Here is a 25,699-nt window from a genome sequence, read left to right on the forward strand (position 1 = left end):
CAACATGGCCGCGCCCACAGGTCTCGTTGGAGGCCGTGCCTTTACCGTCATGTGACGCGAGCCCTCGCCCCACCCGTCTGCAGCCACTCCCGGTCTCAGTCTCAGAGCTCGAGAGGGCCACGTGACCGTCCCGGGGCCAGTCACGTGAGGCACGGATCCTGGGTGGGAGGGGGTTGGTAGAGGGGTCCAGAGTGGCAGTAAAGGAGGAAGATGGCGGGGTGCAGGGGGTCCCTGTGCTGCTGCTGCAGGTGGTGCTGCTGCTGCGGTGAGCGTGAGACCCGCACCCCCGAGGAGCTGGTAAGGAGCGGGCGGAGCCGGGCTGGGGAGGGGGCGGTTGCTAAGGGACTGCGAGAGGCGTTGCCGGGGGTGGGGCCGGGCCGATTTGGGCCCGCAGGTGGCAGCCGGTGGGGCCTGGGGACCGCAGCCCGGGCTCTCGAAGCGTCTTCCCTGCTTGACGTGCCCAACTCTGGGGTCTTTTCTCATAACCCCTCCTTGGAATCTGAGGGAGAATCCAGGTCAGCTCCAGTTAATCCCACCTATGTTTCCTTTTTTTCCATCTGAAAAGAGTTTTGAAGGAAACAAGCGTTTTCAGAATGAGCTTCTTCACAGGACTTTGTGCTTATCCTGCGACTGTTTTAGCTTCTCCAGCCCTTTCTCACTCTATCCCTCACCCTTTCTGGGTCACTGACAGTCCAGCTTCCCACTGCAAAGCATCCTGGGAAAACTTGAGTTGTGTTCCCAGAGTTGACAAGTCCCTTCTGATTTCACATACGTCACACTGTCAGATGGAACCTGAGTTTTTCCCTCCTCTTCAGCTGACATCGGACGTCTTTGAGGTGTCCTAAAGAGGAGGGTGGCTGTTTGGAGACTCTATCAGTGGAAATGAAGAGCTCAGCTGATGGCTGTAGATCCTCACCCCACCAAAGGTTTTTTTGAGGGCTGGTTCCTATTTGATAATGGCTCCAGATGATTTAGAAGCTAGCCACTGATTTCAGTAAATGCCTTGCTTCCTTCTTAACCACTAAAAAGGACTCCTTCTGCTCCTTCTGTTTTTCTAGACCATCCTTGGAGAAACACAGGAGGAGGAGGATGAAATTCTTCCAAGGAAAGACTATGAGGTGAGCTCCTTTGATACTGCTTGGGTGACTAACGTAGCAGGTTCCAAAAAGTGGCCTGGTCACTTTAGCCGAAGCATTATGATTCCAACCAGAGATGCCCTTTGACCTTCTATCCCAGGGAGTGAATGGGTAAGGGGTAATTCCTTCTGGGAAAGAAACTGTTTAACAAGCCTTTTTCTCACCTTAACCCCAAAACAAGGTCCGGTGTTTTTACACATTTATGAATCTGTGGCATCTTAACCTGGAGAGAGTATGTATTTGCCATTAAACTGCTTTTATAGCTTACAGAGAGACCTAGAGTGAAAGGCACTGACAGTATGTGCTCCTAACAGGTGTGTGCTCATAAACTGTTAAGGAGGCCTTGCTTCTCTTCTAAAAGAGCTTGCATTTTAGATATTTTCTTTCTTTTTCTTTGAAACGGAGTTTCACTCTTGTTGCCCAGGTTAGCCTGCAATGGCACAATCTCAGCTAACCGCAACCTCCGCCTTTGGGTTCATGCGATTCTCCTGCCTCAGACTCCTGAGTAGCAGTTTTAAAGGCATGCGCCTCCTTGTCTGGCTAATTTTGTATTTTTAATAGAGACGGAGTTTCTCCATGTTAGTCAGGCTGATCTCGAACTCCCAGCTCAGGTGATCTACCCACCTCGGCCTCCCAAAGTACTGGGATTACAGGTGTAAGCCACCTCGCCTGGCCTTTTGTTGTTGTTTTTTGTTTTCGAGACAAGAGTCTTGCTCTGCCACCCAGGCTGAAGTGCCATGGCGCAGTCTCTGCTCACTGCAGCGTTCACCTCCCAGGTCAAGCAATTTTCCTGCCTCAGCCTCCTGAGTAGCTGGGATTACAGGTAGCACCACCACACCTGGCTAGTTTTTATATTTTTAGTAGAGGTGGGGTTTCCCCATGTTGACCAGGCTGGTCTCGAACTCTTGACCTCAGGTGATCCACCCACCTCAGCCTCCCAAAGTGCTGAGATTACAGGCGTGAGCCACTGCACTTGGCCAACTTTTCAAATTATTTTCTTGCTCAAGCAGCTTCTGTTTGACTGTTCCTGATTGAAGTTCCAACTTTCATGTATGGGATTCTTAGAGTGTGTGTTTTTAGTAAAGCCAGCACTGCTGGGGTGAAACAACACGCATGACTTTTTATCATTCTTTTTTTTTTTTTTGAGATGGAGTCTCGCTCTGTCACCCAGGCTGGAGTACAATGGCACGATCTCAGCTCACTGCATCCTCTGCCTCCTGGGTTCAAGCCATTCTGCCTCAGCCTCGAGTAGCTGGGATTACAGGCACACGCCACCATGCCCGGCTCATTTTTGTATTTTTAATGGAGATGGGATTTCACCGTGTTGGTCAGGCTGATCTCAAACTCCTGACCTCGTGATCCACCTGCCTCGGCCTCCCAAAGTGCTGGGATTACAGACGTGAGCCACCGCGCCCAGCCTTTAATTCTTAAACTGTGTACTTAAAGAAGGTAGAGAGAAGCCTATGACTCCATTCATGAAAAGATGACTATTAACACCTTACTAAATATCTTTTTAAATCCTTACCCATGTTTTGATACACATGCTTTTTTTAATGCATGCTGTTTTTAAGTAACAAAAATGAGATTCCACTAAATCAACTATTTTAACCTGTCCCACTCACTCCCTTTATTACACTTTTTGTATCACTAGGTAATTTTCTACAATCTTTTTAAACAGCAATAGTATTTTATTGTGCCACAATTTATTTACTCTGTCTTGAGTTTCTTCTGACTTTTCTGTATCATGAACTACATAGTGGTGGGCATCCATCTATCCACCCATCCTTTCCTGTCCATGCTTAATTGCTTCCACTTCTTGGAACTAATCATGTGTATGTCTAATGCCTTTTAAAAATGCCATATGGGGCCGGATGCAGTGGCTCACACCTGTAGTCCCAGCACTTTGGGAGGCCAAGGCTGGTGGATCACCTGAGGTCAGGAACAGCCTGGCAAACATGGCAAAACCCTATCTCTACGAAAAATACAAAAATTAGGTGGGCGTGGTGGCATGCGCCAGTAATCCCAGCTACTAAGGAGGCTGAGGTGGGAGAATTGCTTGAATCCGGGAGGCAGAGGTTGCCGTAAGCCGAGATTGCACCACTGCACTCCAACCTGGGCAACAGAGCAAAATTCTGTCTCAAAAAAAAAGTCATATGGACTTTAAAAACCCAATATACTAGACAATAACATACCCAGGCTAGCTTTATTTTTAATATTTCATTTTACTTTTGCTGTAGAATTTAATGTCAACATTAGGATTTGTGGTGTAGCACTTTTTTAACTTTTATTATGAAGTATTTCAACTATATGCAAAAACAGAGAGAATAATCTATTAAAACCCCTTGTCCTCATCACACAGCTTCCACAGTGATTCAGCTCAAGCCCGGTCTTGTTTTGTCTCTGCTTTCATTATTCACTTCTGCCTTCCCATATTATTATTATATTTTTATTATGTGTGTGTATGTGTGCATGTGTGTGTGTATTTTAAGGTAAAGACAGTCTCCCTATGTCGCCCAGGCTGGTGTCGAACTCCTTGACACCAGCAATCCTCCCATGTCAGCCTACCAAAGTTCTGGGATTACAGTAATCACCTACCATACCTGGCTGCCCTTCGCATTTTATTTTGAAAGAAATTCTGTACATCGTATTATTTCACCCATAATTCAATATGTATCTCTAATGGATAAGGACTTTTAAAAAGCATAACCCAATACTATTACCACATCTAAAAAAATAGCAATTCTTGATACCAAATATCTACTGTCCAGATTTTCCAGTTTTCTTCTAAATGTTGTATATATTTTAACTTTGTTTGAATCAGGTTCCAAAAATGATCCTTTTGTGTTTGTTTAATAGATTTGTTAAATCTCTTTTAATCTATAGTTTCTTACTTCTTTTTTTTTTTTTCTTTTTAAGTTATTTGACAACATAATTAGGACCCTGAGATTTTCTACTGTCTGGATTTTGCCATTTGGACCTGTTTATACGGTTGAATGTGCTACTCTGATGGGACTGCTTTGAATGAACCAAAAAGCACTGTATTTACTGCTGTGTTTTCTTCTATTTCTTTCTTTTTTTTTTTTTTTTGTGTGTGATGGAATCTCACTCTTGTCACCCGGGCTGGAGTGCAATGGCTTGATCTTGGCTCACTGCAACTTCCACCTTGCCTGGGGTTCAAGCAATTCTCTTGCCTCAGCCTCCCGAGTAGCTGGGATTACCGGTGCCCACTACCACGCCTGGCTAATTTTTGTATTTTTAGTAGAGATGGGGTTTCACCATGTTGGCCAAGATGATCTTGAACTCCTGACCTCAGGCAGTCTGCCCGCTTTGGCCTCCCAAAGTGCTGGGATTACAGGCCTGACCGTGCCTGGCCATTTTCTTCTTTTTTGCAAGTATTTGTTTCCTTGTACAGAGTTGAGAGGTTTGCAGGAATTTGTATAAGATAATCTGTATTGTTCTGTCACCTTGTGCTCCCTCACTGAACCCTTTTATATCATCATGACTGTATCACCAGGACTGAGACTGTCTCACAGCCTTTATCCTATTTCTAGGAGCTCACCAAGCCTTCCCCATTGACCATACTGTTACCCAGGCTCCTTCACTCCTTCTACTAAATTGCACATACATTTGTAATGCACGTGCCTTCAGCTGATATTCATATTCATGTAAATTTTTGTTGTTGTTTCTTGAGACAGAGTCTTACTCTGTCGCCCAGGCTGGAATGCAGTGGTGCAGTCTCAGCTAACTGCCACCTCCACCGCCATGAGTTCAAGCTATTCTCCTACCTCAGCCTCCCGAGTAGCTGGGACTACAGACATGCACCACCACTCGTGGCTAATTTTTGTATTTTTAGTAGAGACAGGGTTTCACCATGTTGACCATGCTAGTCTCAAACTCATGACCTCAGGTGATCCAGCCACCTCAACCTCCCAGAGTGCTGGGATTACAGGTGTGAGCCATTGCACCCAGCTATATTCATGTACATTTCACGGGTTAATATTATTTTCATGTTAGTCATTAATATTTCTCAACCATCTTCAAGTATGAGCTTCTTGAGAGCATTTGCTTTGTGTAAGAGCAAATTCATTCAGGCACTTAATCAGAAAAATCTGAATTTTATTTATGAAATAAATCAACTTTTTTTGTTGTTGATTTATTAAATAAAGCATAATAAAGAGGGGGTGAGTGGGACAAAAAGAATTGATTTAGTGGAATCTCATTTTTGTTACTTAAAAAAACATGTATTGAAAGCATTTATATAAAAACATGGATAAGGGTGTAGAAAGATATTTAGTAAGGTATTAATAGTCATATTTTTATGAATGGAGTTATAGGCTTTTCACTACCTTCTTTGATAGTCAATCACCTAGAAAACGCTTCTGTTGAATATCTTTCTAAAAAGTGCCCCTTCTCCTTCCTGTCTCAGGAAGAGTTCATTGCACATGTTTGACTCTTTCTTTGATAAATTGGGGACTTACGTTAGAATCCCATTTTGACATCCATTCTGATTATACGTGGTTTGAATAATAATAACTTTCTGTGAGATATGCCATTACAAACAGGAATGTTTTCATGCAGGTCACAGCCTATATTGTACCTTTGAATTAGAAAGAGGCACCCTCAGAATGTGAGACTTAGAATTAAAGGCCTCCCCCACTGGCCATAGCAGCACCCCTAACTCACAGCCAGTGGAAGGTGGTTTTGGTGTGAACACTAAAGTGCTTCTTCCTGGTTGAATTGGGGCTGGTTCAGCCTCCACCTTCCTCCCCACCCCGCCAGTTGCCATTTTGCTCATAACCCCCTGTAACAGCCTTGCAAGACACCTATAAAATTTTATTTTTTAAAAAAGTTGTTAGTCCCCTAAACCAAAGAGCAACGTATACTGCAGAAATAAAAAGAAGTTGGTCATAGCAAAGGAGAAGTAACCGTATCTGGGTTTTTTGGTTTGTTTTTTTGTTTTTTGAGATGGAATCTCGCTCTGTCACCAGGCTGGAGTGCAGTGGCGCAATCTTGGCTCACTGCAACCTCTGCCTCCTGGGTTCAAGCAATTCTCCTGACTCAGCCTCCTAAGAAGCCGGGACTTCAGGCATGTGCCACCACGCCCAGCTAATTTTTGTATTTTTAGTAGAGACGGGGCTTCACCATGTTGGCCAGGATGGTCTCAATCTCTTGCCTCGTGATCTGCCCACCTCAGCCTCCCAAAAGCTGGGATTACAGGCGTGAGCCACCACACCTGGCCTGGTTTTAGTAATAGATCATATATTCCATTGGTCTATATTTGTGAAATGCCAAACTCAACTAATTTATTTTAAAAAAGAAGGAAAGACCAGGCACAGTGGCTCACACCTATTACCCCAGCACTTTAGGAGGCTGAGGCAGGTGGATCACTTGAGCCCAGGACTTCAGACCAGCCTGGGCAACATTGCGAGACTCCATGTCAACAAAAAGTACAAAAAAAATTAACCAGGTACAGTGGCACGCCTGTGATCCCACCTACTCAGGAGACTGAAGCAGGAGAATTGCTTGAGTCCAGGAGACAGAGGTTGCAGAGAGCCGTGATTGCGCCACTGCACTCCAGCCTGGGTGACAGAGTGAGACCCTGACTCAAAAAAAAAAAAAAAAAAAAAAAAAGGATTCAGGTGTTCTATTGTTGCAGTTGTTTCTAAATGCCCTTCCTAGCAGTTTTATTGCACTTTAAGTTGCATGCTATTCAGTTCACCTATTCAGAGTATATGATTCAATGGGTTTTTAAAATTAGTGTATTCACAGAGTTGTACAACCATTCCCACAGTCAATTTTAGAATATTTTCATCATCTGAGAGCAAACCCTGCACTTGTTAGCAGTCTGCGCATTCCCCTTGCCCTTGACTCCAGACAACCACTGGTCTCCTCTCTGTCTGTAGATTTGCCTATTCTGGATATCTAAAAACCTTCTAAATGTTTATGGAATCATAGTGTTATTAGAACCAATAATCAAGTAATTGACCAGTAATTTCTATACATATCTGGGAGGAAGGCAAGAGATAAGGACAAACCAGGTATTGTTTCTCCTCTGCCCTCAGATGCCACTCACGCAACACTGCTGACACTGATGTGTGGAGGCTGTTTTCCCACGCGCCTAGCAAGCAGCCTCCAGCGGACACCTGCTGGGTATCCTCTAGTTCAGTGCCAACACTGTCTACCTGATGATGTCAGATCAGGCTGAGGGCTCTGTCCTAAGAGACTGTTTCCACCTCAGATGCTAGTTAAAAGTAGCAGACAGGCAGGCCAGATGTGGTGGCTCATGCCTGTAATCCAGCACTTTGGGAGGCTGAGGTAAGCAGGTTGCTTGAGCCCAGGAGTTTGAGACCAGCCTGGGCAACATGGTAAAACCCATCTCCACAAAAAGTTAAAAAAATTAGGCTGGGTGCAGTGGCTCATGCCTGTAATTCCAGCGCTTTGGGAAGCCAAGACAGGTGGCTCACGAGGTCAAGAGATCAAGACCAATTGGCCAAAATGATGAAACCCTGTCTCTACTAAAAATACAAAAATTAGCTGGGCATGGTGGAGCGCACCTGTAGTCCCAGCGACTCGGGAGGCTGAGGCAGGAGAATCGCTGGAACCTGGAAGGTGGAGGTTGCAGTGAGCCGAGATTGTGCCACTGCACTCCAGCCTAGTGACAGAGTGAGACCCCATCTCAAAAAAAAAAAAAAAAAAATTAGCCAGGCATGGTGGTGTGCACCTGTAGTCCCAGCTACTCCGGAGGCTGAGATGGGAGGATGGCTTAAACCCAGGAATTGGAGGTTGCAATGTACTGAGATTGTGCCACTGCACTCCATCCTAGGTGATAGAGAAAGAAAGACAGAAAGGAAGAAAAGAGAAAGGGAGGGAGAAAAGAAGAAAGAAAAGAAAAGGAAGGAGGGAGGGAGGGAAGGAAGGAGAGAAAGGGGAAAGAAAGAAATAGGTGAAAGAAAGAAAAGGAAAGAAAGAAGTAGGTTGTCACCTGTATTTCTCAGCAACTGGCAGTGAATTGAAGGTTCACAGGACTCCTTCCTCCCGTGTTTAATTTGCTAGAGCAGGTCAGAAAACACAGAAACGCTACTTATGTTTGCTAGTTTATTAATAAAGGATATCATAAAGGATACAGAAGAACAGCCAGATGGAGAGATTCAAAGAACGTGGGAGGGGGTATGGAGCTTCCGTGCTCTTTCCAGGCCCGGTACCCTCCAGGAACCTCCAAATGGTCAGCTATCTGGAAGCTCTCTGAACCTTGTCCTTTTGGAGTTTTATGGAAGCTTTTTTATGCAGGCATGATTGATGACATCATCAGCCCTTGGTGATCAGCTTAACCTTCAGCTTCTGTCTCCTCCCTGGAGGGGTGGGCGTCTAGCCCTGCTAATCCTGCCTTGGTCTTTCTGGTGACCAGCCCCTTTTCTGAAGCTATCTAAGGGCCCCCAGCGACCACTCAACTCAGTAGCAAACAGAAGATACACCATCTCAAAAAAAAGGAAAAAAGACAAAGTATGTGTGTGTATGTGTATCGCTGGGGCTCAGAAAATGATACCTGGAAATATGGTGCTTTGATACACTGAAGGAAAGAAGCAGCTTCCGGGGTCTCTCTGACCCTCTCCACCCTCACCCTTTGTCTCTCCCAGAGCACAGGATGAGGCTCTTTTCTGCAGTTCCCTTATCTGCTAGAAACTGGACCCACCAAGGAGGAACACAGTTGTCTTTGATCCCTTCCCAGAAATGTTGTTAACCAGAGAACATTAAAACTCATCTCACAGAGGAGAGTGAAGACCAGACAACATACCTAGATCCCAAACAAACTGTCCCAAACCGTTGTCTGTTCACTGTCCCATTCAATTTCCAAAGAGAATCTTTCACAAGATAATGTCTGCCTCCCAGATCCACTTATTCCCTGCTAAAAATTATTTCCTCCCACATCCCCATCTCCCCTTCCCCTGTGAAGAAGAGTATAGAAGCATCTGTGCCTCACTGGGGTTATTGGGTGATCATTCTGCAGTTCCCCTGTGCAGTGCATGCTAAATAAGTCTGTATGCCTTTGCTCCCATTAATCTGCGTTTGTCAGTTCACTTTCAGCAGACGTTCAGAGGGTGGAAGGGGAAGCTTTTCTTCTTTGCTGCTACGATATATGTGCATCTATACATATATGTTTTATCACTTATGGATAAGTCTAGTTTACTGTGTTTTTTTGTTTGTTTTCTGATCAGTCAAAAAGATAATTTTTTTTTTAGGACGGGGGATGGAGTCTCTGTCGCCCAGGCTGGTGTGCAGTGGCATGATCTCGGCTCACTGCAACCTCCACCTCCTGGGTTCAAGCGATTCTCCTGCCTCAGCCACCCTAGTAGCTGGGATTACAGGTGTGTGCCACCATGCCTGGCTAATTTGTGTATTTTTGGTAGAGATGGGGTTTCACCATGTTGTCCAAGCTGGTTTCAAACTCCTGGCCTCAAGTGATCCATCCTCCTCAGCCTCCCAAAGTGCTGGAATTACAGACGTGAGCCATCACACCCAGCCAATAATTTTTTAAAATGTAAAAAAGCACACCATGTGTGCTGTGAGAATTTCAGACAACACCCAGAAATGAACATCTCGTTAGACACTACCCCATGGATGTTTTCCCACTGTGAATGCTAACATACACATAATCCTAATTTTGTTTAATCAAAAAGGGGTATTATACTTTTAATTCTCCATCTTGCTTTATTTTTAAATTGCATCTTGCTCTTTTGCTGAATAATTTTTGGACATTTTCAGTATCTTTCTGTAAGACTTAACTGTAATCATTTTATTGGTGTATAGTTTTCTATATTTGAATGTATGATAATTGGTTTACTCAGTCACCTGTTGGTACTTCAGAACTCATAAAAAAGGAATTTGGACTAACTCTAGAAAGTCATATAGATACAATAAATTGTCACTCATCACGTGTTTGGCTGATGTGAAACTATTTCCTGGGGGTGTGGCTGCCACCCAGCCAATGTCCAGCTGACGTGGGTAGGAACAGGTTTTGGAAAGGAGAGCTCATGGCTGACCATTTTTCTTTGTTGCAAAACTGTCTTTTTTTTTTTTTTTTTTGAGATAATGTCTCTCTGTGTTGCCCAGGCTGGAGTGCAGTGGCACTATCTCGGCTCACTGCAAAATTCGCCTCCCAGGTTCAAGCAATTCTCCTGCCCTATCCTCCCAAGTAGCTGGGATTACAGGCATGCTCCAGCACTCCCAGCTAAAGCTAACTTTTGTATTTTCGGTAAAGACTGGGTTTTGCCATCTTGCCCAGGCTGGTCTCCAACTTCTGGCCTCAAGTGATCTTCCTGCCTCAGCCTCCCAGAGTTCTGGGATTACAGGCATGAGTCACTGCACCCAGCCCAGACTGTTGCTTCTCTAACAAGACAGAACTAAAATTATTTCCTTTGAATTGTTTCTCTAAATCTCTTGGTGTACCTGCAACTTGCTTGCAGGATTTCTGTGTTCTGCAATACATGTTGTAAAGGATTCTGCTTTAGATGGAGAAGTTTTAGGAGCCGAGCTGAATCTGTGCCTCTTCCTAACATAAAGGGGAAGTTGCTTTTAAAAATAGTTTCCATATTAGTTTGTCTTGTGACTAACCTCATTTTCATAGGCACTCACTACAAAAGATAATTATAACCAATTGACATTCTAAATTAATTTGGTTCTGGCTGAAACTTTTGTTCACATCTAATGGAGTAAGTTTCATAAGGCTGATGATAGCTGAAGGTCTTTAAGTATTTTGCCAGAATGGGAAGTTTAAAAATAGGTGATTAGGCCGGGCATGGTGACTCATGCCTGTAATCCCAGCACTTTGAGAGGACAAGGCAGGTGGATCACCTGAGGTCAGGAGTTCGAGACCAGCCTGGCCAACATGGTGAAACCCTGGCTCTACTAAAAATATAAAAATTAGCCGGGTGTGGTGGTAGGCACCTGTAGTCCCAGCTACTCGGGAGGCTGAAGCAGGAGAATCGCTTGAACCTGGGAGGCGGAGGTTGCAGTGAGCAGAGATCACAACACTGTACTCCAGCCTGGCGACACAGCAAGACTCCGTCTCAAAGAAAAAAAAAAGGTGATTAAAAAATTCTCTTACAGAATGAAGTATGAACCTAAAGCAGCACTGCTCAAATTTTAATGTGTCACCTGGGGCTGCAGGTCAGCAGGAGTCTAAGATGCTGCATTTTGTTTTTGTTTTTGAGACAGAGTCTCGCTCTGTCACCCAGGCTGGAGTGCAGTGGCGTGAACTCAGCTCATTGCAACCTCCACCTCCCAGGTTCCAGCGATTCTCCTGCCTCAGCCTCCCGAGTAGCTGAAACTACAGGTGTGTGCCACCACGTCCGGCTAATTTTGCATTTTTGGTAGAGATTGGGTTTCACCATGTTGGCCAGACTGGTCTTCAACTCCTGACCTCAGGTGATTCACCTGCCTTGACCTCCTAAAGTGCTGGGATTATAGGCATGAGCTACCTCGCCTGGCCAGATTCTGCATTTTCAACGAGCTCCTGGGTGGTGCAGGTGCCACTGCTCTGCCCATCCACAGGAACCCAGAGTAGCAGGAACCCAGAGGTTTGTCCCTTTGCAGATCTTCGCACCTGATGTGACTTTTTGACTCCACCTTTGCATCTTTTCAGAGTTTGGATTATGATCGCTGTATCAATGACCCTTACTTGGAAGTTTTGGAGACCATGGATAATAAGGTGAGTCTCACAATTCTTCATCTCTGGGGATCAAATCAGTCTTAACACAGCATTTTTTTCTCTTCTAAAGGCCCCAGTAAATATCTTTACCCTTTGTTTTTTGAACCTTTTCATGTGATATAGGCAGACCTCACTTTATACGCTTTGCTTAATTGCCCTTCACAGATAATGCAGTTTTTACAGATTGGAGGCTGGTGGCAATCCTGTGTTGAGCAAGGTGCCATTTTTGCAATACCATGCATTTTGTTTGCATTTTTTAGCCATAAAGTGCTTTTTAATCAAGGTATGTACTTTTTTTTAGGCATAAGGCTATTGCACACTTAATAGATTACAGTATAGTGTCAACATAACTTTTATATGCATTGAGAAACCAAAACACTCATGTGACTCACTTTATTGCGATATTTGCTTTATTATGGTGGTCTGGAACCAAGCCCGTGCTATCTCCATGGCAGGGCTGTGTTGACCTTTATTCCCTAGACCTTTATCCTGCCAACCAGACTACCCCGTCAGTGCACCTTGCCCAGCCTCTTAAGAGCTCATTGTTTTTGCACTCTAAAGCACCTGAAATGCCAACATCATCTTTGCTGTGCCTGCTCTCCACATGGAATTTAGTTTAAAACTGGTGAGCCAAGATGTGTTCCTTCCCTGCTACCATCATAACCCTGTAAACTGAATCATTCTTTTCCTGTGTGTACAGAAAGGTCGAAGGTATGAGGCGGTGAAGTGGATGGTGGTGTTTGCCATTGGAGTCTGCACTGGTCTGGTGAGGAGGCAGGGCCTGGAGGGATGGTGGGCCATAGGGATAGAGGGGCGTAGGGAAAGCGCTGGCCTGGTGAATAACATTGTCATTGGTCATTATAATAACATTTGTCATTATAATCAAGAGTGCCTTTTCTTTCTTTCTTTTTTTTTTTTTTTTTGCAGTTTTTCATAATTCCCCTGCTTTTGCTTTGTGAAATGAAAGCGAGACACGTGGCTACGGTGCCCTTTAAGCGCTCAAAGGTTTGAGCAGGACTTATTTTTTATGATATGATTATGGATCATAATCTGTAATCTACATAATAAACTAGGTAACATACCTCCCTAGCGGGTAGGTAACATATTGGATAGAGTACATAATGGATGTTAAAGTCACTTTTTTTTAAAATTTAAATAGAGACAGAGTCTCGCTTTGTCACCCTGGCTGGAGCACAGTGGCATGATCATAGCTCACTGCAACCTTGACCTCCTGGGCTCAGGTCATCCTCCCATCTCAGCCTCCCAAGTGGTTAAGACTATAGGCGTGCATGAGATCGATCTTAAGGAAAAAGCAAAATCATGGGTACGGAGCTGTGAACATGGTGCCCTTCGTTGAGCACAGTGTGTCAGTGAACAGGGTGGTACACCACAGATCCTGATCTCACGCAGGGACTTTATTGTGCTGTCCTGGGATCCTCCCTGCACGTCGCTAATGTTATCTAGAAGATAGAGCCAGCAGCTGTGAGTGGAGAGGTATGCCCAAGTGAACAGAGTTCATGGAGGCAGCAAATTCACAGGTCAATCACAGGCAGGGCAAGATTGGAAACATGGGCAAAGATGAGGAGAGCAAAAAGTCTGGAACCAGAACTGCTGACTTACATTGTTAAATATGAAGAAGAGAAGCTGGAAAAGTCAGCATCAGTCAAAATGATCCATGTCAAATCTGATTCTGGTCAGTACAGTATTGGGATAGCGTATCTGTCCTCAGCAGCAGCCTGTTTACCTCCTTTCTTTTGAACTGGCCACAAGCTTCCTACTTGACTTGACATGATATGCCTGGAAAATGTACACATGTCTTTAGTATAATATAGCCACAGGGGCCAACCACAGTTTTTCATGGCATGCATCAAATTTTTATTATAGTAAATCGGCAAGCAAAGGAGCGTCTCAGAAGCCCTCTTCGGTGACTTTCTGATGGAAACCATTTTGGGGAAACTTGGGTTGATTTATTGTTTTATTTAAATCTCAGGGTGTTGTGCCGAGCACAGTGTCTCACACCTGTAATCCCAGCATTTTGAGAGGCCAAGACAGGAGGTTTGCTTGAGCCCAGGAGTTTGAGACCAGCCTGGGCAACATAGGGAGACCCTGTCTCCTTAAAAATTAAAAAATAAAAAAAAAGAGGCTGGGTGCGGTGGCTCGCACCTGTAATCCCAGCACTCTGGGAGGCCAAGGCGGGTGGATCACAAGGTCAGGAGATAGAGACCATCCTAGCCATATGTTTCTGGTTGTGAATTTCTCTATAATAAGCATCATCATTAGGCCTCTAGTTGTTAGTGTTTATGCTTCGTTTATATCTAACTCTTGAACTGCCACGTTTATCCACTACAGGTTGAGTGTCCCTTATCAGAAAATCCAAAATGCTCCAGAATTCAAAACTTTTTGAATGCCAACATGATGCTCGGAGGAAATACTCATTGGAGCATTCAGATTTTGGATTTCAGATTTTCGAATTTGGGATGTTTAACCAGTATAATATAAATATTCAAAAAAAAAATCTAAAATCCAAAACACTTCTGATCCCAAGCATTTCAGATAAGGGATACTCAAGCTGAAGCAAATTTACCTCCTACCCTTGTATTTTAGGAAGGCAGACCCGCCTTTATGACATAGCACTACTCACTCTTGCCCATTGATGCATGGCCACTTATGGCTTCAGTATTAAAAAGCCTCCAGGCATTGGCTTGAGGGAAGGCCAGAGTTAAAGACCAGAAGTCTTTGATTCTAAATTCATAAAATTAGAGGTATTTCTAGTTCTCCTTGAAGCCCTGAGCACTTTGGAGAGCAGAATGGTGGAATTTGGTGGTTTTCTCTACCCAGAGTAACCATGGACTATAAGATGGTTATGTCAAGGCTGGCACAATGGACTGTGCCTGTAGTCCCAGCTATTTGGGAGGCTGAGGCGGGAGGATCTCTTGAGCCCTGGTGTTCTAGGGCAGCCCGGGCAACATAGCAAGACCAAGACCCTGTGTAAAAAAAAAGATTTTTAAGTCAAAATAATGAATTACAAAATAGAACCTGCTAATAACAAACATGCGAAAAGCACATACACCTAAATGCATGTTGTGTTTTAAAGCAACCTTGTCCGACTCCTGGCCCAACACAGATTTGTGCACTTTCTTAAAACATTATGAGATTTTTTTGAGATTTACATTTTTTTAGCTCATCAGCTATCGTTAGTGTATTTTATGTATGGCCCAAGACAATTATTCTTCCGGTGTGGTTCAGGGAAGCCAAAAGGTTGACACACCTGTGTCTGTAGTCCTTCTTGGTCTCACATCTTTTTCTGCACCTGCTTCACTCCTTGTTTTCCGTTGCTTTACTGAACTTAGCTGTACCTTCTGCCTTTGTTCTTTGGAGGGGCAGCGGGGCCAGGCTGGAGAAGGGATCTCCTCCTCCTGTGCTTTCCTGCTGTGCATTCATGTGCTGCTGGCTGGTGACCAGCCTCCGTCCCTGCAGTAGGGGAGGAAGTGCTTTCAAGAGAAGCACACCTGTACTATATTTGTACTACCCTTGGAAGTAAGGCTGTGTCATGGATCTCTTGCTCTTCACAGGTGGGTCTCTTTGTGGACTTTTTTGTGCGACTCTTCACCCAGCTCAAGTTTGGAGTGGTGCAGACATGTATCCTTTTCACAGTTCCTGGTGTTCATGGACTTCAGTGGTCGGCAAGATTCTTTCTTGTGTAGAAATGGATTTAACAGTAACAGTGATATTAGAAGGGCCACTTATTCAGCTTTAATATTTTTAATTATCACTGAAGGACACAAAAGAAAGACTAATAAACAAAGAAACATACCCATGTTTGTGGTTGATAAGATTACAAATGCTACAGAGATGCCTGTACTTCCAGTCTGTAAATGTAATTCCAGTTCCAATCAAAGTACCAGTATAATTTTTTGTGGAACTCAAAAGTTCTTTCTAAATTTTTATAGAAGTGTAAAGGTCCAAGAGTAGTTAATATAGTCCTGAATGACAAGAAAGTGGACTCGACCCTGCCAGATATCAAGTCTTATATAATTAAGAGGTTTAGGGAGTTAGGGGGGAAAAAAGTCATAAAATATACAGTCATTGAAATTGGTCATATTGGTGCAGGAATACCTAGGCAATGGAAAAGAGTAGAGAAGCCGAAACTGGTCCTCAGTACATGGAACTTTGGTGAATGACAGTTAATGTTACAAATCAGTGAGGGAGTGATGAATGATTTAATAAAAGATGCTGTGTTATTTAATAAATACAAGATAACACATCTCTGTAGTCCCAGCTACTTAGGAGGTGAGCCCAGGAGTTTGAGGCTGTAGTGTGCCATGATTGTGCCTGGGCAACATAGCAAGACTCTGTCTTAAAAAAAAAAAAAAAAAAAGATGCTAGGACATTGGTGATCCAAATGGAAAAAGAGTCCTATTCCTATTTCGTACTATAAATAAAGATAAATTCCAGATGAAGATGTAAATATGCCAAACAAAACTTTAGGAGACTCTATGTTGTCAAGAGTAGGGAATAATTTCCTAAAACTCCAGAAGGCACAGACTATAAGAAAAAAACATCAGTGGCCGAGTGCAGGGGCTCACACCTGTAATCCCAGCATTTTGGGAGACTGAGGCAAGAGGATCACCTGTGGTCAGGAGTTCAAGACCAGCCTGGCTAGCATAGTGAAACCTCGTCTCTACTAAAAATACAAAAAATTAGCTGGATGTGGCAGCAGGTGCCTGTAATCCCAACTACTGGGGAGGCTGAGATGGGAGAATCACTTGAAACTGAGAGGTGGAGGTTACAGTGATCTGAGATCACACCATTGCACTCCAGCCTGGATGGCAAGAGCAAAACTCTGTCTCAAAAACAAAACAAAACAAAACAAAAAGTCAATGAACTCGATTACATCGAAGTACATATTTACAAAGACAAAAACTCCAAATAACAACAATAAAACACCATAAATAAGTGAAAAACAAGTCCACAGCTTGAGAGAAATTATTTACTATGCATTTAAGAGGCAGATAATTAGTATCCAGAATATGGGAAGAGGGTGGGCACGGTGGCTCACGCCTGTAATCCCAGCACTTGGGGAGGCTGAGGCAGGCAGATCATGAGGTCAGGAGTTCGAGACCAGCCTGGCCAACATGGTGAAACCCTGTCTCTACTAACAATATAAAATCAGCCAGGTGTGGCACACACCTGTAGTCCCAGCTACTCAGGAGGCTGAGGCAGGAGAGTCACTTGAACCTGGGATGGGGAGGTTGCAGTGAGCCAAGGTTGCACCACTGCACTCCAGCCTGGGTGACAGAGCGAGACTCCAACTCAAAAAAACCCAAAATACAGGAAGAACTGTGCAAACCCAGTAAGAAAAACAACAGATGGTCCAATAGGAGGAAAACGAGCAAAGGATGTGAACTGTAATTCTCCAGAGATGAAAACTGAGTGGCCAGTAAACCTCTGGAAAAACTAAGGTGCACATTCCTATGACTCATAGATTCCTCTTACAGATGTGAACCTTAGACATGTACAAGGGTGATAATTACAGCTTTGTGATAGCAAAAAGCTGGAATCACCAAATGGGAGAATGGAGAAATTGTGGTGCATTCATATGGTATCATTTGAGACATCATGTCATTTCTGTAGGTTGTAAAATAGAAATAATTTTTAGGCAGAAGTGAAAGTGAACGAACCAGAGAACTGTGTGTATCAACATGGCTAATTCTCAAAAACTAATGTCGAGAAAAAGGAAGTTACAGAATATACAAGTGCCGTGTAGGACAGTATAGACACTTCTGAAATATGCACAATGATTTCAGGTTAGTGGTTTCTCCCAGGGGAGAGAGGAAGGAAAACTGGTTTTTTTTGTTTGTTTGTTTTGTTTTGTTTCTTAAAATAGTATTGAATGTTTTATTTTTTTAAAAAATACTTGGAGCACATATGGCATATCGTTGAGATTTGTTAGAGCTAAGGTTGTGAGGGTATGGGTGCTTTTTGCTTTTTATAATGTTTGAAGTATTTCCTAATGTTGAAGACATCTCAAACAATGTTTTTTTTTGTTTTAGAGATGAGGTCTCACACTGTCACCTAGGCTGGAGTACAGTGGTGCAGTGACAGCTTACTGCAGCCTCAGCCTCCTAAGGTCAAGTGATCCTCCCACCTCAGCCTATTGAGTAGCTGGGACCACAGGCATGTACCACCATGTCCAGCTAATTTTTGTTTTTCTAGGGACATGGTCTCACTATGTTGCCCAGACTGGCCTCCAACTCTTAGACTCAAGTGATGCTCCTGCCTCGGCCTCCCAGAGTGTTGGGATTACAGGCATGAGCCATTGCACCCGGCCATCTCAGGCAATTTAAAAAATTTTTTATATATGAAGAAAAAGTGCACTTAGCAGCCAGCATGATCCAAAGGAGAAGTAGCTGCACCCTCTCAAGTGGTGACAGGGACATCCCTCAGCTGATGAACACAGTTTCCTTAACCCAGTTTCTGCAGCGGTGGAGGAGTGCAGCCAGAAAGGCTGCCTTGCCCTGTCTCTCCTTGAACTCCTGGGTTTTAACCTGACCTTTGTCTTCCTGGCAAGCCTCCTTGTTCTCATTGAGGTGAGGTGGTTTGGATTCACCTGCTCATTTATGAGGTTTTAGAGTCCTGCACTCCTTTTTCCCACTTCCTTCCAGAATGTCAGGAAACAATGTAGATTCCTGCAGAATGTGACTTCTTGTTCACTAAAGGTAAAGGTTTCACCCTCTAGTGAGATTAAAAAGGAAAAATCCAGATTAGGATGGTGGGTCTCAACCTTGGGAGTACATTAGAATGCTCTGGAGAACTTTTTAAAAAACATACTTAAACCTGAGCCCCAGCTCTAACATACGAGAACTTCTGAAATTGAGGTGCCTGCATTGATTGTTGAGAGGCTCCCCAGGTGATGCTGACTCACAGGGAATTTGTGCAGATTCTGGTGGGAGGAAAAAGGGTGTAAGGGTTGGAAACAAAACTGTTGGGCGCCATGCTCACTACCTGGGTAACAAGATTATTCATGTCCCAAACTCAGCATCATGCAGTATACCCTTGTAACAGACCTGCACATGCACTCCCTGAATCTAAAAGAAAAGTTGAAATTATTTTTCTTTGAAAAAATGCAAGTCCAGCTGGGCACGGTGGCTCATGCCTGTAATGAGCACTTTGGGGGGCTGAGGCAGGCAGATCGCCTGAGGTCCGGAGTTTGAAGCCAAGGTGACTAACGTGGAGAAACCCTGTCTCTACTAAAAATACAAAATTAGCCGGGTATGGTGGCACTTGCTTATAATCCCAGCTACTCGGGAGGCTGAGGCAGGAGAATCACTTGAACCTGGGAGGAGGAGGTTGCAGTGAGCCGAGATCACACCATTACACTCCAGCCTGGGCAACAAGAGCAAAACTCCATCTCAAAAAAAAAAAAAAAAAAAGTGCAAGTCCTCCCATTGTCCCTCAGACCTCCTGAGTCAGGTCCTCTGGAGTAGGGCCCAGCAGCTGTGGGTTAGCAAGCCCTCTGGGTGATGCTGATGCTACTGATGAAGGTAGCCAGCTCTTCCTCTTCCGCTGCCCAGGTTGTTGAGGGTAAGCCGGAGAACCAGGGGATTTTGAGTTTATGGATGTGCCTGCTCTCTCCCGTCAGCCGGTGGCAGCAGGTTCTGGGATACCCGAGGTCAAATGCTATCTGAATGGCGTGAAGGTGCCAGGAATCGTCCGTCTCCGGACCCTGCTCTGCAAGATCCTTGGAGTGCTGTTCAGTGTAGCTGGAGGTAAGAAGGGTCCAACTTGTATCTTTCAAATATGCAAGGGGCAGAGATGACAAGAAGCATGATGTATTTCAGTTATTACATTTGAACTTCAGGACCCAGCCTCAAACAGCTGATGTCTGTAGTTTTCGTTGATGGGCTATTTTTTAAACGGAGACACTGTATGTTACCATTCAGAAACCTGACACACACCCTTCAGTTTTGAAGCAGCCATCTAGTTAGTTTGTGGAATTCACTTTTGGCAAAATTAGCAAGGTTTTTGTGTCAACGGCCAGATAGTAAATATTTAAGGCTTTGTGGGCCAAGAATCAGAATGGAAGCTCTTATGTAGGTGCTTATATAACTATTTACGTGTGTCCACTTATGAACGTAAAACCAATTCTTAGTTCTCAGGCTGTGCAAAAACAGGCGGAGAGCTGGTGGTCCTGGCCCATGGGCTGTCGTTTGCTGACACACAGTTTAGAATGTAGAGTGTTTTCTAGCAAGACTTTAAATGGAGCTTAATTGGTGGGAATTTGGCTCTTTCTCTCATAAAGTCTTAGGATCATCCCTCTTTCGTTGTCACCAGAGAGATTTTTGTAGCCAAGGTCCCCTGACCCAGGGGCGTTTCTGCGCTGACTGGTGGTCTTCCCTTTTTCACCCTACCCAGGACTCTTTGTGGGGAAGGAAGGTCCCATGATCCACAGTGGTTCGGTGGTGGGAGCTGGCCTGCCTCAGGTAAGGTGGGCTGGGGAGGGTATGGGCCTCCTGGGCAGGCCAAGTGGGAGGTCTGTGGGTGCACTGGGGCAGATCCATTGGGACACCCTGGCATCATGTTGGAACCTGGTGCCATTCTGGCTTGATGTGAAAACCATGTGCCTTATCTCTCAGGAAAGGGCATAACTTATACTTGGAAGTTTTAATGATGCTCTGCTGAGTCCTAGGAGCAGAAATGGGACACAGAGAAAAATGATGACACAGGCGGATGAAAGTCACTGGATGCTTCTGCAGCCATTGCTGGGCAACTCCATATAGGGTGGCTGGGTGCATCATCTGAGTGCTGCCAGATCCAAGAGGCGTGAAGCATCCACGATGATGGTTTCAGGCACAGTTCCATGCTGATTCTAGTTGGCGTGGTACAGTCATGATAACAGCTGCTAGTTAAGTGGTCTGTGTGCCAGACGCTGCATATGCTAAATTTCTTTCTCCTTATGGCCACTTTAAATGATTCTTTGTTATCATTACCCCCATTCTCAGATGGGGAAACTGAGGCTTAGAGAGGTTGAGGAACTAGCTTAAGATCCCAAAGCTCCTGTTCTTAGGGGCTGCTCCAGATCCCTGGGCTGCAGGTTGAAGAAATCTCAGTTCCTTGTGAACCGTCACTCGGAGTCATTTCCCTCTCCAGTCCTGAGAAGAGGGACTTATGGTCGGGTACGGTGGCTCACGCCTGTAATCCCAGCACTTTGGGAGGCCAAGGCAGGCGGATCATTTGAGGCCAGGAATTTGAGACCAGCCTGACCAACATGGTGAAACCCCATCTCTGTGAAAAATAGAAAAATTAGCCGGGTGTGGTGGCACGCTCCTGTAATCCCAGCTACTCAGGAGGTTGAGGCAGGAGAATCATTTGAACCTGGGAGGCGGAGGTAGCAGTGAGCCGACATAGTGCCACTGCACTCCAGCCTGGCGACAGAGCGAGACTCTATCTTAAAAAAAAAAGGAGTTATTGTGGTTGGGAGCCTCTAAGGTGATTCTTTGTTCCAGAGCTCGTCTTTTGGTCTCTCTCCTGCCACTGCCTCAAGCACCAGCTCTGGCAGAAATAAGCCAAGTGGTGGAAGGAGGCCAGGTGTGGAGTGGGCATCAGCGTGGACCATTGTGGAGCTGACTGCGGACAGCTCTGGGCCCTTGGCGCTGCTGAGCAGGGCAGGCTCAGTCTTCTGCAGCAGCTTCCACGTCCCCTTCCTTTGGCTCAGCCGTTTCCCGTTTTTCTTTCTGACTTGCTGACTCTGCACAAAATGAGATTCTAGAAGGTCCCAGAAATCTGGGGGCAAGAAAAATAAGCTCCTCCCAAGGGTAAGGGGTAATCTCCTTTTTTCCAAGTTTTTTTATGTTATTTTTCAAGATAGAGTCTCGCTTTATTGCCCCAGGCTCCAGCGCAAAGGCGTGATCCGGGCTCACTGCAACCTCTGTCTCTGGGTTCAAGCAACTCTCCTGCCTCAGCCTCCCGAGTAGCTGGGATTACAGGCACCCATCACTCCCAGCTAAATTTTGTATTTTTAGTAGAGATGGGGTTTCACCATGTTGGCCAGGCTGGTCTCCAACTCCTGATCTTAGGTGATCCACCCGCCTCAGCCTCCCAAAGTGCTGGGATTACAGGTGTGAGCTATGAGCCATCACACCTGGCCTCCTTTTTTCCCCAAGTTGTTGTTCTGGACTCTTCCTTCCTGCAGCACACTTATCCAGGTGTGCTCAAGCAGAGTGGCTCCCCAGGGCTGTGGATTCCTGCCGATGCAGTCCTTTTAGAGTGCCCAGACCTATTTTCTCTTTTTTCTTGCTTTTTGTTTTTTGTTTTTATTTTATTTTTCCCCATAAGTTAGTGGGGTACAGGTGGTATTTGGTTAATGAGTAGGTTCCTTAGTGGTTCTCTTTTCTTTTGCTTTAGTTTCAGAGCATCTCCTTACGGAAGATCCAGCTTAACTTCCCCTATTTCCGAAGCGACAGGTATGGAAAGGTTAGAAATTGGGTTTTTTTTGGAAGCAGCATGTTCATGCACTGCTGATCAGACTCGATCTTGCTCTAGCCTGGCACCGTGTCCCCTGCCAGAACGCTGCATGAAAAACCCTTCTGTGGGAGAAGGGGGTGGGATTTTAACTTTTCTTTTGGAAATAAGAAGCCAAAGCATCAGGCTGGCACTGTGACTTCTATTTTGTCATGCCGTAAGGCCTAGAAGCATCTCAGGCAAATGAAGATGGTCCCAGATTGAAAACCCAACCAAGAAAGGCCACAGACAGGCATATTCACAGGAAGGCATTTTGTATTCCCCAGTGATTCACCTGGTCAGCGACCTTCCTGGGTCAGAAGGTGCTCTTAGACTTTTTAGCCCTGTATGAGATGTGTGTGTTACTGACATGCACACCTTGTAATAAAGCTCTTTCAATCAGAGACCCGGTTTAGAGTCATGGACTACCTTCTCCTCATGGTAGTCCTCCAACTTCTGCACATACCCAGCAGGCATCTTGATGTTTTTACTGATGCCGGGGTTTTCTGAAAGGAAGATCCGGTGGGAATATGGTGCCGCAGTGATGGCAGCGATCTTTGATCTGCCCCCTGAGCTGGGGCTGAGGTTCTGTGATCACAGAAAACACAGATGTCAGGGGCTCCTGTTCCCAGGCAGAGTAGCTGCCGTGCTGGAGGGGACTCTGGTGCTGAGATGTGTGGCTCTCAGGTGAGCACGCTCACGGTGGAGACTGCCTCACCAGGGACCTGCCCTTCCAGGATCCCTGCCCATTCATTCATAGGCGTGAAAGAAAATGTTCATGATAAGGAAGTCGGAAACCGCCTTCTGTGGGCTGAGGGCTCTTTATTGGATAACCCATCTCTTTCTCTCCTCTCCTCAGAGACAAGAGAGACTTTGTATCAGCAGGAGCAGCTGCTGGAGTCGCTGCAGCTTTCGGGGCCCCGATTGGGGGTACCTTGTTCAGTCTGGAGGAGGGTTCGTCCTTCTGGAACCAGGGGCTCACATGGAAAGTGGTGAGGAGGACCTTCAGTGAAAGCCACCTCCCAGACTTAACCACACAGCCCCCAAATTACACTGGGTGTCCCTTATTTGGTACATGGAATGGTAGTTTTGATGAGACTGGGGGGTCAACTGGATCAGAAACAGCTTTGCTCTTGTGTGCATGACCTCTACTTTCTATACTTCTCATTTCAGTACCCTCCCCATCCCCAAACAATAAACCCCAAATCAAACTGCTGTTATCCCTTTTTTTTTTGAGATGGAGTCTCACTCTATTGCCCAAGCTGGAGGGCAGTGACATGATCTCAGCTCACTGCAGCCTCTGTCTCCCGGGTTCAAGCGATTATCCTGCCTCAGCCTCCCGAGTAGCTGGGATTATAGGCATGTGCTACTGTGCCCAGATAATTTTCTAATTTTTAGTAGAGACAGAGTTTCACCATGTTGGCCAAGCTGGTCTTGAACTCCTGACATCAGGTGATCCGCCTGCCTCAGCCTCCCAAAGTGCTGGGATTACAGGCGTGAGCCACCGTACCCAGCCTTGTTACCCTGTCTTGATGAACCACCTGATATGAAAATGTGAAACTGGCTGTTGTCCTAAAGCAGGAAGTGACGGGGCCTGGACTGGAGCCCGTCTCCTCCCTTGGAGCAGGGCGTCCTTCCCTGTGCTTTGATCCTTCCTTTTGGTGCAAGATCTGATCTGTAAAGCCTCTAAATAGGCTCTCATAGTAGAGTAGGCTGCTGGAATGGAAACTTCGTAAAGCCCGATCTAGAGTTGGTCACACTTGGGGTGTATCTACTGCAGGGGTTACCAGATCCCTGTACCCCGATGTGGATTCTGCACGTGTCTACATAGAGCAGTGGGTACCAAGAGGAAGGGTTGGGAGACTATGGCATGCCACTCCTGAACCTTCTTGTCTTTTGTCACCTCTCTCGTAGCTGTTTTGTTCCATGTCTGCCACCTTCACTCTCAACTTCTTCCGTTCTGGGATTCAGTTTGGAAGCTGGGGTTCCTTCCAGCTCCCTGGATTGCTGAACTTTGGCGAGTTTAAGGTATGTTTTGTCCTTTCCCCCAGGATTTCTAATTTGACCCATGAAAATTTCCTCTTAAGTGAAGGACCAGAGAGAAGTGAGCAGAGGGCTAGGTACAGCTTCCAGGGTGCATCTCGCCCTTTAGCCTCCGCGTGCGGGAAGGCAGCCCCACTCTTGCTTCTGTCTTCTTCTCTTCTGTCTCTTCCGGTTCTCATGGCTGCTGTGGTTTTTCTCTCCCTCTCCGTTTCCCCTTCTCTCAGTGCTCTGACTCTGATAAAAAATGCCATCTCTGGACAGCTATGGATTTGGGTTTCTTCGTCGTGATGGGGGTCATTGGGGGCCTCCTGGGAGCCACATTCAACTGTCTGAACAAGAGGCTTGCAAAGTACCGTATGCGCAACGTGCACCCGAAACCTAAGCTCGTCAGGTATCTGCGCAGTCGCCTCCCCCTAGCCTGCAGTGGCTCCCTGAGCTTGGCGTGGGCTGAGCCATCTCTCCCGAGGAGCAGACCCTGCCTCCATGGCTTTGACTGCTCGTCTAAGATCGAGAATCTAAACACGGCCATGCATTTGTTCTACTTGATAGGCCAAAGGGCTGACCCAGTTTAATTTATGTCAGAGTTGCTGGCTGACTCCCAGCCTGTCCTGACTTGCCACTCAGACACATGACAAGGTCAGAAGGGTCACCGTGGTCCTGCCGAGTGGCATGTTCTCAGGAGGCTTCTCGCCCCAGGACTTATTATGGAAAGCCATTTCATTCCTTGGAGAGAGTTGATGTGGACATAGCAGCCCACTTTAATTGCCCACTTTTTATGAACAAATTGCTGGAATACAGCAAATCACTGATAAATTCTGCACACGTGTGGACTGACCAGGGCTGCTGTGAATGCTCTTTGGGAAAATTGGGGTTGCGGGTAGGCAGGGTTATATTCTGAATTCCTGAGATCAGAGCTTCTTTCTGTGGCATTATAATAGCTGTGCTTTGCCTCCTAGAGTCTTGGAGAGCCTCCTGGTGTCTCTGGTAACCACTGTGGTGGTGTTTGTGGCCTCGATGGTGTTAGGAGAATGCCGACAGATATCCTCTTCGAGTCAAATCGGTAATGACTCATTCCAGCTCCAGGTAACCCCAGTGCACCTGCTACCTTTATCCCATACCCAGGAGGAAGAATCCCGAAATGCATGACTTTCCTCTGTTGAGAACTAATAGATGTATCGGGTTCCTCCTTCCATACCCATACCCAAATGCTAAGAGATACAGGAATTTGTCATCGTTTTACCCAAGAGAAGGTGCACCCCAAATGCCCTCTGTCTTTGCCACTTCTGTTAACAACTCTGGCATCACAGAGGGGAAC

General features: G+C 45.5%; 1 protein-coding gene across 2 annotated transcripts in view; it reads left to right on the forward strand.

Moving 5' to 3' along the window:
- Positions 1-137: 137 nt before the first annotated feature.
- The window catches only part of CLCN6 (chloride voltage-gated channel 6), a 38,372-nt gene continuing 12,810 nt past the window's right edge, over positions 138-25,699 (forward strand). The window contains exons 1-13 of one of the 2 annotated variants that reach the window (XM_021669842.2): positions 138-297; positions 1,059-1,118; positions 11,776-11,841; positions 12,542-12,607; positions 15,414-15,480; positions 18,325-18,431; positions 19,484-19,610; positions 20,257-20,324; positions 22,246-22,304; positions 23,201-23,333; positions 24,256-24,369; positions 24,609-24,775; positions 25,341-25,467. In XM_021669842.2, the coding sequence (XP_021525517.1) occupies positions 211-297; positions 1,059-1,118; positions 11,776-11,841; positions 12,542-12,607; positions 15,414-15,480; positions 18,325-18,431; positions 19,484-19,610; positions 20,257-20,324; positions 22,246-22,304; positions 23,201-23,333; positions 24,256-24,369; positions 24,609-24,775; positions 25,341-25,467 (1,248 nt within the window). In that variant the 5' untranslated portion in view covers positions 138-210. The remainder of the gene's footprint in view (positions 298-1,058; positions 1,119-11,775; positions 11,842-12,541; positions 12,608-15,413; positions 15,481-18,324; positions 18,432-19,483; positions 19,611-20,256; positions 20,325-22,245; positions 22,305-23,200; positions 23,334-24,255; positions 24,370-24,608; positions 24,776-25,340; positions 25,468-25,699) is intronic. The other variant, XR_002478379.2, reaches the window with a different exon arrangement.

Source organism: Aotus nancymaae, unplaced genomic scaffold, assembly GCF_030222135.1.
Source record: "Aotus nancymaae isolate 86718 unplaced genomic scaffold, 86718_ANA_hifiasm-v0.15.2.pri h1tg000053l, whole genome shotgun sequence".
Taxonomy (NCBI): Eukaryota; Metazoa; Chordata; class Mammalia; order Primates; family Aotidae; genus Aotus; species Aotus nancymaae.